The sequence below is a fragment of the Ranitomeya variabilis genome, chromosome 8 (assembly GCF_051348905.1).
Source record: "Ranitomeya variabilis isolate aRanVar5 chromosome 8, aRanVar5.hap1, whole genome shotgun sequence".
NCBI lineage: Eukaryota > Metazoa > Chordata > Amphibia > Anura > Dendrobatidae > Ranitomeya > Ranitomeya variabilis.
Genome location: NC_135239.1, coordinates 28,838,894 through 28,855,427, shown reverse-complemented (window position 1 = coordinate 28,855,427; position 16,534 = coordinate 28,838,894). Strand labels below are relative to the sequence as shown.

Sequence of the window (16,534 nt, the reverse complement as noted above, 5' to 3'; positions counted from 1 at the left end):
GAAAGCAGCTCTGTTAACTTCACAGAGCGGCCGAGAAAGCAAAGCTCTGTGCCCTGTTAGACTCTCACAGAGGCACAGGCTAACTACCCAGACGAGAGCAGTCAGTGGTCATGCATGCACACAACACTCCTCGCCGGAGGTGCCAGCATTCTAGGGGCTTATTTCAGCCAGGTCCCTGAATACACTCATACACAATCTCCTCGCTGGAGGTGCCAGCATTCTAGGGGCTTATTTCAGCCGGGTCCCTGAACACATTCAAGCACATGACCACAGTGATGCAAAGCACGTAACTTTGGAAGATACTAGCGCATGGCCGTGCGGCCATGCGAGCCTTAAATAGCTGCAGCACGTATAGGACCTTCCTAAAAAGGACCAATGAGAGACTGCTACAGAGCCTGCGTACCTACAGGACCTTCCTAGAAGGACCAATAGGACCAATAGATTTGGCTGCAGTACCTGAGCATGTGACCCTTGATCTCCACTGAGAGATCTTACCCTGGGCATGCTCAGTGTGTGCAAAGCAGGACTTAGTCCCAGAAAAGCCTGCTCGCTGCAGATCAGTGCAGGGTACAATAGCAGAACCTGGAGAAGCAGCAGTAACCCTTTGCACAGAACCCTTAGCTGGGACCGACGTCTCCACTGAGCAGGCTCCACTGCGGCCAATGGAGGATGGGAGACCGCAGCAGACACGGATCAAGATTCCCCCTGTGCAGCAGAGGAAACTCGACTCCTAACACACTGGCACCTTTGAGTGCATTTTATTTTTGTTTGTTTTTTTCATTAATTTTATATTAAATATCCATATACTGTGTATATTTGTTATTTGATTCACATATGTTTGGTTGACTATTTTTGTTTTTCACTTAGTACATTTTTCCCTTAGTAAATTTTTTGTTTGATTTTTTAGCCACTCATGCTGCTATATACAGTATATATATAATTATTGCTGCCATAAATGGTAGATGTCTCTGTGGTTCCTTCCTAGATAAATTAAATTATATTATTGCTATAATTAACTTAAATTATATTATTGCTATACTTGCATATAAGTTTTCAGCATAATAATATTTTTTTTTAGCATTTTTACCTGGTGAGGTGGTCTTTAATATATGTGTCATATTTTAAATTTTACTTACTATTTGTATAAATTATATGTTATTATTCGTGCGGGCACTTCTTGTGTTTGTAGTGCTATATATTCCGCTATCAATAAAGGTAATTTAACCGTAATAATTTTTTATTGTCCTATTTTTTTCTGACCTTTTGTTTGGGCTTTTTTGGGGGGGTCTACTGAATTTTAACATGGTTGCTCACATTCACCATATCTAATATGCTTCCTCAGAAGAGCTCCGTTTTCAGCCTCTTTTTCTTGTTTTTTTTCTAATAAAAGCTATTGAGTAGTGTGAACCAGCAAACTGTAGGGTGAGAGTGCGCTAGGGGGTCAGTAGGAGCTAGTTAGGAAATGTATACAACTTCTGCTAAAGTTCTTTCTCAAGCGGTTAGTTTGTGCAGGCAGCGGTCCGAAGGCCGGAGGTTAACCTGACTGTAAAGAGAGTTCTTGAAATTCATTACTGTGATTGCCAACTATGCTAGTGCAGCGCCCCAGAGTCCTGGTCGTTGCAGTACTGATGCTCCGCCACTAAGGGGAGTGATGGTACGTCTGATGGCACTTAAGGAGTTCACCTGACCAGGTATCACAGTCACACAGTACACTTCACACTCTGGCCTCCAGGGGGAGCAAAGGGTTCTATGTATTAGGCCACTCCTCACACTCGGGTAAAACTGGGGGCTGGATAGGAAGTTAGAGAGAAGCTGACTGGGTTGGAACCAGGCAACATCCTGTGGCAGAGGGTGTTGCAGGGGAAGATTCAGGGGGGTCCCTGTCAGGGGTGGGATCCTGACAGTGGCCTAGCGAAAAGGACAGAAAGTTACGGAGTCGCGCCTGCACCCGTTGCGGTGGCATCCTAAGAAAGGACACGAAGCGAGGTTTATTGTGGAGAAGTGAGAAACGAGATCACAGCACAAAGGGGAGTAGAACCAGTAGGAGTCGTGCCTTAAGATCGTGGCAACATCCTACTGAGGCGCGTAGCCGGTGGCCGGAACGCCGAGGAAGTATTGGGCTCCAAGCATTACTTCAAACGGCGGCAGGACAGTTAATTATAGGTTGGCTGTCTCACCTAAATCACCTAAGCAGACATAGGAGGCAATTGTGGGAGAGGGGCGTCTCTAGGGTCCCAGAATAACTCCAGGCCTACCCGTCATACGGGGGCATCCTAGCCATATCATCTGGGGGACGGAGAAGAACATCAGAACAGAAACGAGTTGTGAGAAAGAACATTAGAAACAGACACAACAGTTGTGAGGACTATCCCGTGGTGCTCAGCAGGGAGGTACTACAACACACAGGCGCTAGAAGGAAGGCACTGATTTCCACCTGCAAAGGAAACTCTGGATGTGCCTTCGGACCGGCTGGTCTCAGACAGCTCGGTTAGCAGTGCTCTGGATTGCGGACCCTGAAGCCTTCAGTAAAGAGGTAAAGAGACTGCAACCCTGTGTCCTCGTTATTCATCGCACCTTGCACCACGCACCATCCTTACACCTTTCATTGGACACCCCTTAGCAGGGTAACGGACCGGGTCTAGCCACCGTGACAACCCCAGGACCGAGACAGAGAGGCCCGGTACCGAGTACCCCGCAGCCCTGCGTCTGGGGGCGCTCCAACTTGGCGTCACGAACAGGATCTACTTAAGCCTGAAGAATCAGGTCATGTGTGCCTTGGAACTGTGATTGAATTGTGCTTGAATCGTGATCTATTGCAAAGACTGTGTATTGCTATTTGCCGCTAAAAATGCCCGCCAAAACCGCCACCATTACAGCGCTACGAGGAGCGCAGGAGAAGAAGAGGGGCGTGAAGTGGGCGTACACGAGCTGTAGAGTGCGAAAGACAATAGCCGCCCAGTCTAAATATTACTGTATCCTGAGGATATGTCTGTCAGCAGCTGAGACCCGCCTCCTGATCTTCTATAGCGGGCGGAGACCGAAGAAACGAAACTATGACTCAGATGAGGCGGGACTGGAGACCAGAGAAGGCCTGCGGAAAAGAATGGCCCCACACCGACCCCCGTCACCGGAGGATTACTCCGACATGCCCTCGTTGGAGGATTCCGACCCGTGGGAGCTGTCGATGGGGCATCCCATGCCTGAACGGTCCCCAGTCCGTACGCCTCCCTCAGGAGAGTGGAGTGGCGCCGAAGGAGTTACCCCAAGCGAGGGTACTCAGTGCCGCGACTCCCAGGGAGGGCGCCTCACCTCCGCATCTGACCCAGTCACCACCGCAACCACTGGCACCCCGGTGGCTCCGCCGCCTGTCCCCAAATACTGGGGGGCACGACCTCGGGCCCTTCCCTTGGGGAGAATATCGGAACCACCTAATCGCGGAGTTCCAGTGATAAGTGGAGCGGGAAGCGCGAGGCGAGCTGCAGGATGGCTACTTGCCGAAATGGGGCGTTGTGATTGTCTACCAGCCTCAGGAAGGGAAAGGTTTCGTCCAAGAAATTGGAGCGGCCCTTAGAGTTCGCATCCCCCGGGACGAGGTGGAGCCCTGCCTGTGTGGAGATGGCGCCAAGTCCCTCTTGAAGCCGGGAGATGTGGTGACGTATCGCCGGCATCTCAAGGGAAAAAGTTGGTGGGCCCGGGACATGCAGCGCTGTTCAGCTGTCCTGGCGGTATCCAGAACCGAGGGGGAGGAGCTTGCTGCTGAAGCAGCTGCAGCAGCCTCTGCCGCTGCCGGCATTATCCACCGGCCCACGCAGACACTCATCGCGGCGCACGACCTGGTCATGCAGAAGACCCAAACCCATGGAGTGTATCTGGCACCGGGAGTAGACTTGGAGTCAAGCCTGCCTGGGCCACAGAGGGCCACCTCTCAGGTAAAGCCCCGGTGGAGGCCGCCAGAACCAGAGTAAGCTCTGATGCTCTGCAACTGTAAATAGTTAACTGTTTGTTTCCTGCTGTTTTGCTGCTTTAAACCCGACCAGGGTTATTCTTAAAGGGATCCCTTTGTTTACCCGGGATCCCTATTGTTTTTGCTTTTTGTTTTGCTTTTGTTCGTCATTGTTTACAAAGACTGCCGAATCATGGATGGTGAATGGTTCACAAACTTAGTTGTAAATAGTTTGCACCTTCTTAAAGGTGCCCCCTACTGGTTTTACAAAAAGGAGAACTTTTTGAAGAGACTGTTCTTGAATACAGCGCAGAAGTTCTTGCCTTTAAACGGACTTGCAGATAGAGAGTCTGCACTACCCCAAAGAGACTTGAGTCCCTCTTAAAGGGAATGTTCATATGTTGCACTTAAATATAATGTTATTTTGAGAATGTTGAATGATAATAGATAGTGTGTAGTTATTTGAAATAGAAAATGTTTAATGATGTTACTAGAGAGTGAGGACAGGAACGAGTTAAAAGCCGAATTTCAATAAAGTGAACCTATAGGGGTTAGTGAGTCCTCCTGGAAACCATAGAGAGATGGTTGATTGATCTTATACTGTAAATAAAGATTACGCTTGCAAGAAGAAAAGAGGCAGTAGGCCCGGACGAGTAGCCAGGCGGTCCTGCATGTTCAAAGTAAAAGTGTTGTATTTAGAAAATAAAGACAAAGTTAATTTATATCTTAGAGTTTTATAGTAGGCCTTTAGTGGGTTCAATTATAAGCTGGGTGTACTTATCCAAAAAATATTTATATATATTAGCGACTGGATAAAAATTAACCTTTATTAGGTATTGTTAAAAGCCCAATATGGCACAATAAAAATGACGAGACAAAACCAAAGTGATTGGTGCCCTATTACCCAAACAGAAAAAGGGGGAAATAACACACAACAATTAACAAACAAACCAACACTATCAGTGTTGAAATGACTTCCAATCTATATTCGTAGTTGTGGCTATTATTTCAATGGGCTAGCTGCCACCAAGCTCATAAAATACACAGTTTACTGCAGTATGTTGGACATCTGTCTGTGGGTCACACTTTGATGTTAGTGTCCACCTGTCTACACACTATATGTGCAGTACTCAACCTTCAAATTCCGTTTAAATGGCTTTTCAATTATAGTAATGCATTGTATTTGGTATATTTCCATATAAGACCCACCTTATTACCATTCACAAATATATACATACTAAAAACTGCCATATATTAGATTGGAGCCTTTGTCAATTATGAATTGGCTGCACCAATACCCAGCCTATAAAATTGCCAAATCTTCATAATTTCCCATCCATGAATCTATGGGATACATATATTTCTCATTTAAATTTCTATGAGTGTTCCCAGACGGGTTAATTTTTGGCAACCTACAGGGTTAATGTGGATGCGATGTTATGTAAACATTGCTGGGATGTGTGCGTTATCCTAAATATATTATTCCCATATATATGGGTGGATCTCACCGCATCTTCATCATCTCCAGCCTTTCAGCTATCACTATCCACCTCGTGTCCGCCCTGATATGTGGGTATCGTGCTCTACAATGCGTCTCCCGACGCGTTTCTTCTTTATAGAATCATCAGGGGAGAATGCTGCTGCCATTGCGGCTCTCCCCCTTTCTGTGGTATTTATAAATTCAGCTCGGTACCGCGCTCTGTAAACCCCGCCTCCTGGCGTGTGACGCGCTTCCTGAGCTTCCTCCTATGTTGCTAGGCAACCTGCGACGCTCTCCTGCTTTCTTAGGCGCTTAGTATCTCCGTTCGGCGGCGCTTGCGCACCACCTTACCCAGACCAAGCTTAATACAGAATCTGAGGGCCGGATCCTGCCTGGTAATCAAACAACAGGATATAAATGCATATGTTCATGCTATTCAATCCAATATGGTGCTTATTAATTCAGTGCAACTCTTGCATATATTCACCATTGCGCTTCATTTTAAATTGGCACCATAAACCAACAGGAAGAATATTATAATTTTCACAAACAAAAAATCTTTTCTTTTCAACCTGTTCACCAATAGGCATGATTCAAGATACTCTCAGCATATTTTAGCACAAATATATAATGGGACGGAGGCCAGGTACCTCCCTAACCGTCCTCAAATAGCTCTTATTATATCTACCAACCTATTAAGATGGATAAGTACGGGCAAGAGGGATTCACCACCACTACCATCTTGCCCTCATATAGATATATAATTTTAGATCTATAATTTCATGGTCCCTATAATAGAGAAAATCAAAAATCAGTTAAAAAAGAGAAAATAGAAAAATGATAATAGGGCAGGAGTTCATGTATACGGGACACCACCGCCTACAAAACGTGGGAAAAATGTGACCCTATGGGTCCCTATTATATATCTGCTCTCCTCTCCCTGCCTATCGCGGAGGTTGGCACCCTAAGAGAGCCCTGCGCATATGGCGCCCCCACTCAACGTAGGCTGTCCCAAACTATCTATCCCTATGAAACCCTCATATATACAAAGGATAGATGGAAATAAGTGTTACATATGGGATTGTCTTGGCATACTGTAATGTCTGTACAGTTGAGTTCGAATGATTCAATATTGACTACAAAGTCTCCTCCAATGGGTAAAGCCTACCTCTCGTGGGGATTGGCACCCTAGATCTTTTTACATTTGGCGTCCCCACTCCACGAAGACTGGCCCTAAATTGATCCCTACCAGATTCAACATTTTTTGAGATGTAAGATACATAATTTCACAGAAAACAACTATATGATTGCATTTCATTCAGTCCAGATGGCTGTACTGTTCTCAAAGTGAAAATCCATCTTGTCTCCTTCTGGAGTATTGACTTGTCCCAATCACCCCCTCTTGTCCCGGAGATGTTCACCAATTCTCTTTCGAAACTCTCTTTTTGTTTTCCCCACATACTCCAGGCCACATTCACAGGTGGCCTTGTATACGATCCCTTTAGTACGACAATTAATGAAGTGTCGAATTCGACATCTCCGGGACATTGCAAAAAAGAGAGAGACCCCAGTGGCTACCCACATGAATTCCTTTCATCAGGGTGATCTAAGTAAAATCAAATTTGTGGGTATCGATAGGATAGCGCCTCCGCATAGAGGGGGTGATTGGGACAAGTCAATACTCCAGAAGGAGACAAGATGGATTTTCACTTTGAGAACAGTACAGCCATCTGGACTGAATGAAATGCAATCATATAGTTGTTTTCTGTGAAATTATGTATCTTACATCTCAAAAAATGTTGAATCTGGTAGGGATCAATTTAGGGCCAGTCTTCGTGGAGTGGGGACGCCAAATGTAAAAAGATCTAGGGTGCCAATCCCCACGAGAGGTAGGCTTTACCCATTGGAGGAGACTTTGTAGTCAATATTGAATCATTCGAACTCAACTGTACAGACATTACAGTATGCCAAGACAATCCCATATGTAACACTTATTTCCATCTATCCTTTGTATATATGAGGGTTTCATAGGGATAGATAGTTTGGGACAGCCTACGTTGAGTGGGGGCGCCATATGCGCAGGGCTCTCTTAGGGTGCCAACCTCCGCGATAGGCAGGGAGAGGAGAGCAGATATATAATAGGGACCCATAGGGTCACATTTTTCCCACGTTTTGTAGGCGGTGGTGTCCCGTATACATGAACTCCTGCCCTATTATCATTTTTCTATTTTCTCTTTTTTAACTGATTTTTGATTTTCTCTATTATAGGGACCATGAAATTATAGATCTAAAATTATATATCTATATGAGGGCAAGATGGTAGTGGTGGTGAATCCCTCTTGCCCGTACTTATCCATCTTAATAGGTTGGTAGATATAATAAGAGCTATTTGAGGACGGTTAGGGAGGTACCTGGCCTCCGTCCCATTATATATTTGTGCTAAAATATGCTGAGAGTATCTTGAATCATGCCTATTGGTGAACAGGTTGAAAAGAAAAGATTTTTTGTTTGTGAAAATTATAATATTCTTCCTGTTGGTTTATGGTGCCAATTTAAAATGAAGCGCAATGGTGAATATATGCAAGAGTTGCACTGAATTAATAAGCACCATATTGGATTGAATAGCATGAACATATGCATTTATATCCTGTTGTTTGATTACCAGGCAGGATCCGGCCCTCAGATTCTGTATTAAGCTTGGTCTGGGTAAGGTGGTGCGCAAGCGCCGCCGAACGGAGATACTAAGCGCCTAAGAAAGCAGGAGAGCGTCGCAGGTTGCCTAGCAACATAGGAGGAAGCTCAGGAAGCGCGTCACACGCCAGGAGGCGGGGTTTACAGAGCGCGGTACCGAGCTGAATTTATAAATACCACAGAAAGGGGGAGAGCCGCAATGGCAGCAGCATTCTCCCCTGATGATTCTATAAAGAAGAAACGCGTCGGGAGACGCATTGTAGAGCACGATACCCACATATCAGGGCGGACACGAGGTGGATAGTGATAGCTGAAAGGCTGGAGATGATGAAGATGCGGTGAGATCCACCCATATATATGGGAATAATATATTTAGGATAACGCACACATCCCAGCAATGTTTACATAACATCGCATCCACATTAACCCTGTAGGTTGCCAAAAATTAACCCGTCTGGGAACACTCATAGAAATTTAAATGAGAAATATATGTATCCCATAGATTCATGGATGGGAAATTATGAAGATTTGGCAATTTTATAGGCTGGGTATTGGTGCAGCCAATTCATAATTGACAAAGGCTCCAATCTAATATATGGCAGTTTTTAGTATGTATATATTTGTGAATGGTAATAAGGTGGGTCTTATATGGAAATATACCAAATACAATGCATTACTATAATTGAAAAGCCATTTAAACGGAATTTGAAGGTTGAGTACTGCACATATAGTGTGTAGACAGGTGGACACTAACATCAAAGTGTGACCCACAGACAGATGTCCAACATACTGCAGTAAACTGTGTATTTTATGAGCTTGGTGGCAGCTAGCCCATTGAAATAATAGCCACAACTACGAATATAGATTGGAAGTCATTTCAACACTGATAGTGTTGGTTTGTTTGTTAATTGTTGTGTGTTATTTCCCCCTTTTTCTGTTTGGGTAATAGGGCACCAATCACTTTGGTTTTGTCTCGTCATTTTTATTGTGCCATATTGGGCTTTTAACAATACCTAATAAAGGTTAATTTTTATCCAGTCTTTAGTGGGTTCAGCCTATACACCCTTAAAGGAAAAGTTAAATTATTGTTCCAGAATTTGGACTTAGTAGATAGAATACCCGGCTGGGTAAAGATGGTTATTTATAGTTAGTCATTTAATAAGTGTTATTTAAAAATGTAAATATGTTTCTGTTTGTAATGTTCAAGTGTCCTCACCTCCCATAAAGGGAAGCACTGTTAAATTTACTTGTTCATTGCATTTCAAAATTTTGTATGTCTTTTGCTAACATGTATTGTTGTTCTTCTTCCCAGTCCGGGAGTACTGGATTTAACCGGGGGGGAGTGCAGCTCCCCAGAGTCCTGGTCATTGCAGTACTGACGCTCCGCCACTAAGGGGAGTGATGGTACGTCTGATGGCACTTAAGGAGTTCACCTGACCAGGTATCACAGTCACACAGTACACTTCACACTCTGGCCTCCAGGGGGAGCAAAGGGTTCTATGTATTAGGCCACTCCTCACAATCTGGTAAAACTGGGGGTTGGATAGGAAGTTTGAGAGAAGCTGACTGGGTTTGATCCAGGCAACATCCTGTGGCAGAGGGTGTTGAGGGGGAAGATTCAGGGGGGTCTTGGTCAGGGGTGGGATCCTGACAGTGGCCTAGTGAAAAGGACAGAACGTTACGGAGCCGCGCCTGCACCCGTTGCGGTGGCATCCTAAGAAAGGACACGAAGCGAGGTTTATTGTGGAGAAGTGAGAAACGAGATCACAGCACAAAGGAGAATAGAACCAGTAGGAGTCGTGCCTTAAGATTGTGGCAACATCCTACTGAGGCGCGTAGCCGGTGGCCAGAACGCCGAGGAAGTATTGGGCTCCAAGCATTACTTCAAACAGCGGCAGGACAGTTAATTATAGGTTGGCTGTCTCACCTAAATCACCTAAGCAGACATAGGAGGCAATTGTGGGAGAGGGGCGTCTCTAGGGTCCCAGAATAACTCCAGGCCTACCCGTCATACGGGTGCGTCCTAGCCATATCATCTGGGGGACGGAGAAGAACATCAGAACAGAAACGAGTTGTGAGAAAGAACATCAGAAACAGACACAACAGTTGTGAGGACTATCCCGTGGTGGTCAGCAGGGAGGTACTACAACACACAGGCGCTAGAAGGTAGGCACTGATTTCCACCTGCAAAGGAAACTCTGGATATGCCTTCGGACCGGCCGGTCTCAGCCAGCCCTGTTAGCAGTGCTCTGGATTGCGGACCCTGAAGCCTTCAGTAAAGAGGTAAAGAGACTGTGCAACCCTGTGTCCTCGTTATTCATCGCACCTTGCACCACGCACCATCCTTACACTTTTCATTGGACACCCCTTAGCAGGGTCACGGACCGGGTCTAGCCACCGTGACAACCCCAGGACCGAGACAGAGAGACCCGGTACCGAGTACCCCGCGGCCCTGCGTCTGGGGGCGCTCCACTAAGACCCACTCTGAACTGTCAAAATAGGAAAATATGCTGAAGGTGATGCCTGCCAAAAGGTGGTCCGAGACATATAGAGGAGTTATGGACTGCTGTCTGATGACTACCTTGTACAGTGTAAGAGCAACGCCCTGGCCAAAATTGTCACTTCTGGAAAAGTACAGTGATTCTCACCCTGATCTACAGTGATTAACCATGTCAACCTGTCTACTCTTAAACCACCTTTGGTGAATTTAGCCTGGCATGACAGTAATATGGATGGCGTGATAGCAGATGTGCCCTATGATGACTAGCTTTGTTTTCCCCAGAGATGGTAGACTTCATTGTGGCCTGCACTGGGAGCATGCTGTGACGTAAGAAAAAGAGGATTCCAAAGTCTATTGTATCCTGCATCTATAAGTGACACTGCTTCTAGATTTGAGCCACTGTAGACTACTAAGGCTACTTTCACACATTTGTCCCACGCCGTCACGCATAATCCGGTGGCAGGACGGATTGCTGGATTCGGCTCAATTACTGTAAAAACTGATTGCGCCGGATCAGCTTTTCTTCCGGATCCGGGATAAAGATATAATGTAAAAAAATAATAAACAAAAATAAAAAATTGTGATATTTTCACCTTCCGGTGTTCCCCGCAGCCTTCCCGCATCCCCTGCAGCCTTCCCGCTCTTCGTGATGCTCCCGGTCCCAGTAATGCATCGCGGCAATGACCTGTGATGACGTAACGGTCTCGCGAGACCGCACGTCATCTGGGGTCATTGCCTCTATGCATTACTGGGACCGGGAGGATCGCGAAGAGCGGGAAGGCTGCGGGGGACGCGGGAAGGCTGCGGGGGACGCCGGAAGGTGAGAATATCACAATTTTTTATTTTTGTTTATTATTTTTTACATTGTATCTTTATACTATTGATGCTGCATAGGCAGCATCAATAGTAAAAAGAGAGAGAGAACAGGGCATGCGCAGTTTGGAGGCTGGACTCCGGCGCCGGATATCATCATGTGGCGCATCCAGCTACCAGACGGCGCCATCAGGTTTTTAGCTGCAACAAATAAAAGTTCCTCTGGACGTTTTCTCTGGCCGCCACACCGGCAATTTTTGCTGGATCCGGCAAAAAAAGGATGAAATGTTGGTACATCAGGCACAATCCGGCGCTAATACAACTCTATGAGAAAAAACGGATCCGGCTGGAAAAAAAAAAACGGATCCGTTTTTTTGGAAATTCGCCAGATTGTGCCCTAATGCAAAAAACCTGATGTGTGAAAGTAGCCTTACTCTCTTTGCTAGTGAAACTGTTCCTGTTGTATATCACAACCACCAAGCTCAGTGCTCAAGTATTTTTGATTATGATCAAGTTCAGCGCTACTATACTCTTGTGTAAATGCTAAGCTCAGTGCCACTGTATTGTCTTTAAACCTTCAAGCTCTGCGTCTTAAAGTTGAAATGTAAGCATCAAGCTATACATGTTTGCTTTTAACTCTGTGCTACAATAAAATGCCTAAAGGGTGGGTATTGTGTCTACATGTGGAGAGTGTGACTGAACTGAACTTGCTGAGTAAAGTTGATTTGTTAAAAATGGACTTGTACTCCAGTAATCAGTGTGTGATAACATCTGAAACTGGAACCGTGCAACCTGAGGTGAACTCCAATCTAAAAGAGAGTGACTTGCATTTCTCACAAAACACACAACTGATGGGACATTGTGTTTTCTTTGCCGGGTGCCCAGGTATGCCGGAACAGCAGCCCCTTGCCATGACTAGCACCCTGGCCACCTCACTGGTTACCAAGAAATGTACAAGATCGTATATGGCATCTTGACTTTAGGTCCCGGTGGACACTGGGGTGGAAGCAAGATGGAAGATTAGAGAAGGGTGGGCTCTACCTAAAGTTGGCTGAAGGGAGGCCATCAATTCCTAACTTTATGATCAATTCTTGCTCCATGGGTTGAGAATGTGGGGGGCCTTCTCTTTTGGGAGAGGGCTTGCAGTAAACAGAAATCTTTGTGCACTTTTTTCGTATGCCATGCTGTACTTATTTAGCACTGGAGGGTTTTAAAAACTTTCCAAAAATTACCAAGTAATCATTCAAATAAAAAGGCAGTCATGTAGTACACAGGGACACAGCAAATGAGGGTGCAAGCTGCTGTTATTTAGTATCTCTCCTGTCTGGGTAATACATGGGGTGCTAGAATTTACCTTAGCACAGAGCAGAATATCAAGGAAGTCCAGGTGCCTCTTCTTCTGGATCTTCTCCAGCTCTGTATCTTGCTTTAGCGATAGTTTTCTCTCTTGAATCACTTTATCTAAATTTAAGTACCATACAGAATTTATGGAGATTATTGCCCTAGTCTGTCATCATTAGATCAAGGCTATCATATTAATTTGTATCTGGAAATTATGGCAAAGTCCAGTTTGTTAGAATTAGCTACAACTCAAAGTTCATGACTAATGCAAACAAATATTGTGCCAATTAATTGGTGATAGCTACCGGTATAAGCTAAGGTTCACTTTATGTGCTTTATCATCTTTATTTTTTTATTATTATATTTACCCGTACACTTGCGGTCAATCGGTAAAGGTTCAGGTCCTGAGACCACCACCAATTGCTCAAAAACAAAAAGTTCTAAAACAACTCATCAAGCCAAAGAACTGTACTCAACTCCTGCATGGAGCGATGTACGGGCTCAATACAAAGTCTCTGAGCCCATGGACAGAGCCGTGTACAGGATCACAAACTCTCTAATGAGCCTGTGCTCCGCTCCAAGCACTCTCAGGCCTAATGAGCTGCATGTTTCAGAGTGTTTTGGGGGTTTGTTTTTTTTAAGCGATTGCTGAAGGACTCAAGACCAGAACATTCACCGTTCGGCAACATGTATAAAGTAGGATAATAAAATAATTAAAAAGAAAAATTATGAGCATAGTTTAAAACAAAAATAAAAAGCAATTTCTCATTAAATCAGCTTTTGCTATACTTTAACTCCCTTGCAACAGATTGGGGGAAGCATGGAGGGTTATCCTGAATCTAGATGTTACACTCACCTGTGTGTCCATGCACTATCTTTAAGGCTCTGCGAAATCGGAATCCATGGGGGCTCAGATGAAAGATCACATCATTATGATACGGGAGAAAGAAGAATCTGTGGTCCGCCAGATATGATAAATCATATACAGCTTTGATGTAAGCACTCTCACTATAAGATGAAAGATTGGAATGTTATCAATGTGCACAATTTTAGGGTAATCTAATATATTTAAAAATATTTAGAATTGAGAGTCCTCAGTGGTTGATACCTTTTATGCCATTGCGCTTTACATGAGAGGAGGGGTATACATAATAAAAACAAGTACAATAATCTTAAACAATACAAGTCATAACTGGTACGGGAGGAGAGAGGACCCTGCCCACGAAGGCTCACAATCTACAAGGGATGGGTGAGGATACAGTAGGTGAGGATAGAGCTGGTCATGCAGCGGTTTGGTTCATCGGTGGTTACTGCAGGTTGTAGGCTTGTCGGAAGAGGTGGGTCTTCAGGCTCTTTTTGAAGGACTCTCAATTCTAAATATTTTTCTATCTACTGGCTAACACGGTACCCAGATATATTTCTTTCCTGTATCTAATATATTTAGGGAGTCATAAGACTATTTCATTGCCTGTCAGATTTTGGGAGCACTTAATAGGAGCCGCGACAATCATTAGGACAGTAGGTGATACAACAACCCATGATCGTGCTGCAGAGGAATATGGGGTGACTGAGGGAGCCTGCTTCCTCTGTCTAACCGCTTAGTTGCTAGGTTCGTTATTGACCGCAGAAACTGCTTCATATGGAGTGGGCTCCTGAAGTTTTACAGGATTAGAAAAACATGGCTGATTTTTTCCATCTGTCCATGGGTTAAGTTTGGCGTTTCACTGTTTTTGGAAGATATTTGGTCCACACCTTGCGACCAGAAGTGGTGCCGTTATTTGATGAAAGCACCTATGTTTCTGTAATTCTGTACAACTTTCTTTTATCAAATGCAAATTCTTATTACCAAAAAGGGTTTTTTACAAAGTTTTGACAAACCTGTCCATCTGGCAATTGCTGTGATAGCTAAAGGCACATTTCATGATGGTGTCCAGGGTCATGAGGCTGACATGATGGAAAAGCTCCAATGGGCTGTCTTTGGCAGTAAGACGTTCCCATTTGTCCTAAAAAAAAATGGGAAAAGAACAGGAATGAGTTACAGAATGGAATACTATGTTCTTTGTTAAATACATATTTCTATAGTTACCAGCATGACGGTGACACAGTCGGACATCAGACTGACATACGGCTTCAGTACGTCATAGTGGAATCCCGGGGTCAGCAGCCGGCGGTGCTGAAACCACTTCTGTCCTGACAACACCAGCAGTCCCTCCCCTGAGTGAAGCCAAAAGTTAAAAATGAGCCTTGTGAGGCTTTAAGATGTGGTCTAAGTTTTTGAAAGGAGGTGTTTGATGGTGCCCATAGACATAGAGTTGATCACTGTATTTCGATGAAATCACCATCAAGCATCTAATGTCTAAAGGCACATCAACTAGTGCTAGGATTACATACCGATCCACGGAGTCAGAAAGCCAAAGGTAAATTTATCCTTAGGATCTGTAAAAAAGGGGAACATATTTCAAGAGACTATAGCTGAAAAGAATATTTAAGAGTACGTGCATACTGAGGCGTTTGCTGTGTTTGTTGATCGAAAAACTGAGCAGAAACTCCGAGTACTTGAGGAATTTGAGTAGGATTTGGAGAGTTTCCATTCAGTTTCTACTCACAAAATTAAAAAAAAAAAAAATCTGTGTGAACAAACTCTAAGAGGACCAAACCGTGTGCAGCCCTTTGACCCCAAAGAAGGCTCCCAGCTCTTGAAGGTATTATCCAGGGGAAAAAAAATAATGTCCATTAGGGCAAATGCAAATTGCCCCATATTAGAGGAAAAATTCCTTCTCGACTCCACATCCGGCAAACAGATTAGTACCCTGGATCAACGCCCCTATCACAGAGTCTTGTACCCATAACTTGTAAATTAGGTAATCCTCCTTGAACTTTTTTAGTGAAACAACCATTACAACAATCACATGGCAGAGAAGTTTATAATTAGAGATCAGCAAATATTTCAATATTCGGTTCAGATTACGATCACCGTATTTGCCATAATCACTTAACATAGCTGTATGCCATTGGATTCAATGGGAGTAGAGATGAGGGAATATGTTTGGAAACAATCGTCAAACATAAAATCAGCACGAATATGGCGAATTCGGATTTGGCAATCGTTTTCCGAACATATTCGCTCATCTCTTTTCATAATCTCACTGCTCGCACAGTAACTCACCGAATGGTGACTCTATGGCTGGTTGTGTTGAGCTTCACGAGGTGTGGTGGAACCTGCGGCTTACACTAGGGGATCATTTTTATAAGGAACCTGCATGATGCCACATATTGGACATCTAAGCATAAGTGACTTGTGCCCTCGAGCAATCCTGCAGGCCCCATAGCTTTGCCTATAACGTTTCTTTCCGAGAATATAGAAGGGTTGTCTTGAGTTAGCAAGTTATGATCTATCAACGAGATATCTACGGATACCGAAATGGAGCTTTAGTACAAGACAGATGGTCAGTAGGCATCCTCTTACCTTGTCTGGACAGGATAGCCTTTGCATAATCGGGGTGGCATATCGACAGGACTGCAAAGAAATTTCCCATCCACAGTGGAAAGGCGTATGGGTATTGTTCGGCATAACGAACCATAATCTTCATGTCATTGCCATCCTGAAGGAACTATGGTTGGGATAAAGACAGACAGGTTGTCATAAATAAGACAGTCACAATAAACAGCAATGCTTTGTGCAGTCTCCATGTCAGTCATGCCACCGAATTTACAGTCAGGATGTCATAAATATCCAACTGGGAATAGCATTGATCTTGAAGAGAAG

The 16,534-nt window shown here is 44.4% G+C and overlaps 1 protein-coding gene across 1 annotated transcript in view; it reads right to left on the bottom strand.

Moving 5' to 3' along the window:
• The window catches only part of LOC143787353 (cytochrome P450 4B1-like), a 58,844-nt gene that overhangs the window by 40,889 nt on the left and 1,421 nt on the right, over positions 1 to 16,534 (bottom strand). The window contains exons 2-7 of the mRNA XM_077276015.1: positions 16,235 to 16,379; positions 15,160 to 15,204; positions 14,855 to 14,982; positions 14,647 to 14,771; positions 13,625 to 13,776; positions 12,782 to 12,888 (exon numbers count right to left, since the gene is read on the bottom strand). Coding sequence (XP_077132130.1) covers positions 12,782 to 12,888; positions 13,625 to 13,776; positions 14,647 to 14,771; positions 14,855 to 14,982; positions 15,160 to 15,204; positions 16,235 to 16,379 — 702 coding nt within the window. The remainder of the gene's footprint in view (positions 1 to 12,781; positions 12,889 to 13,624; positions 13,777 to 14,646; positions 14,772 to 14,854; positions 14,983 to 15,159; positions 15,205 to 16,234; positions 16,380 to 16,534) is intronic.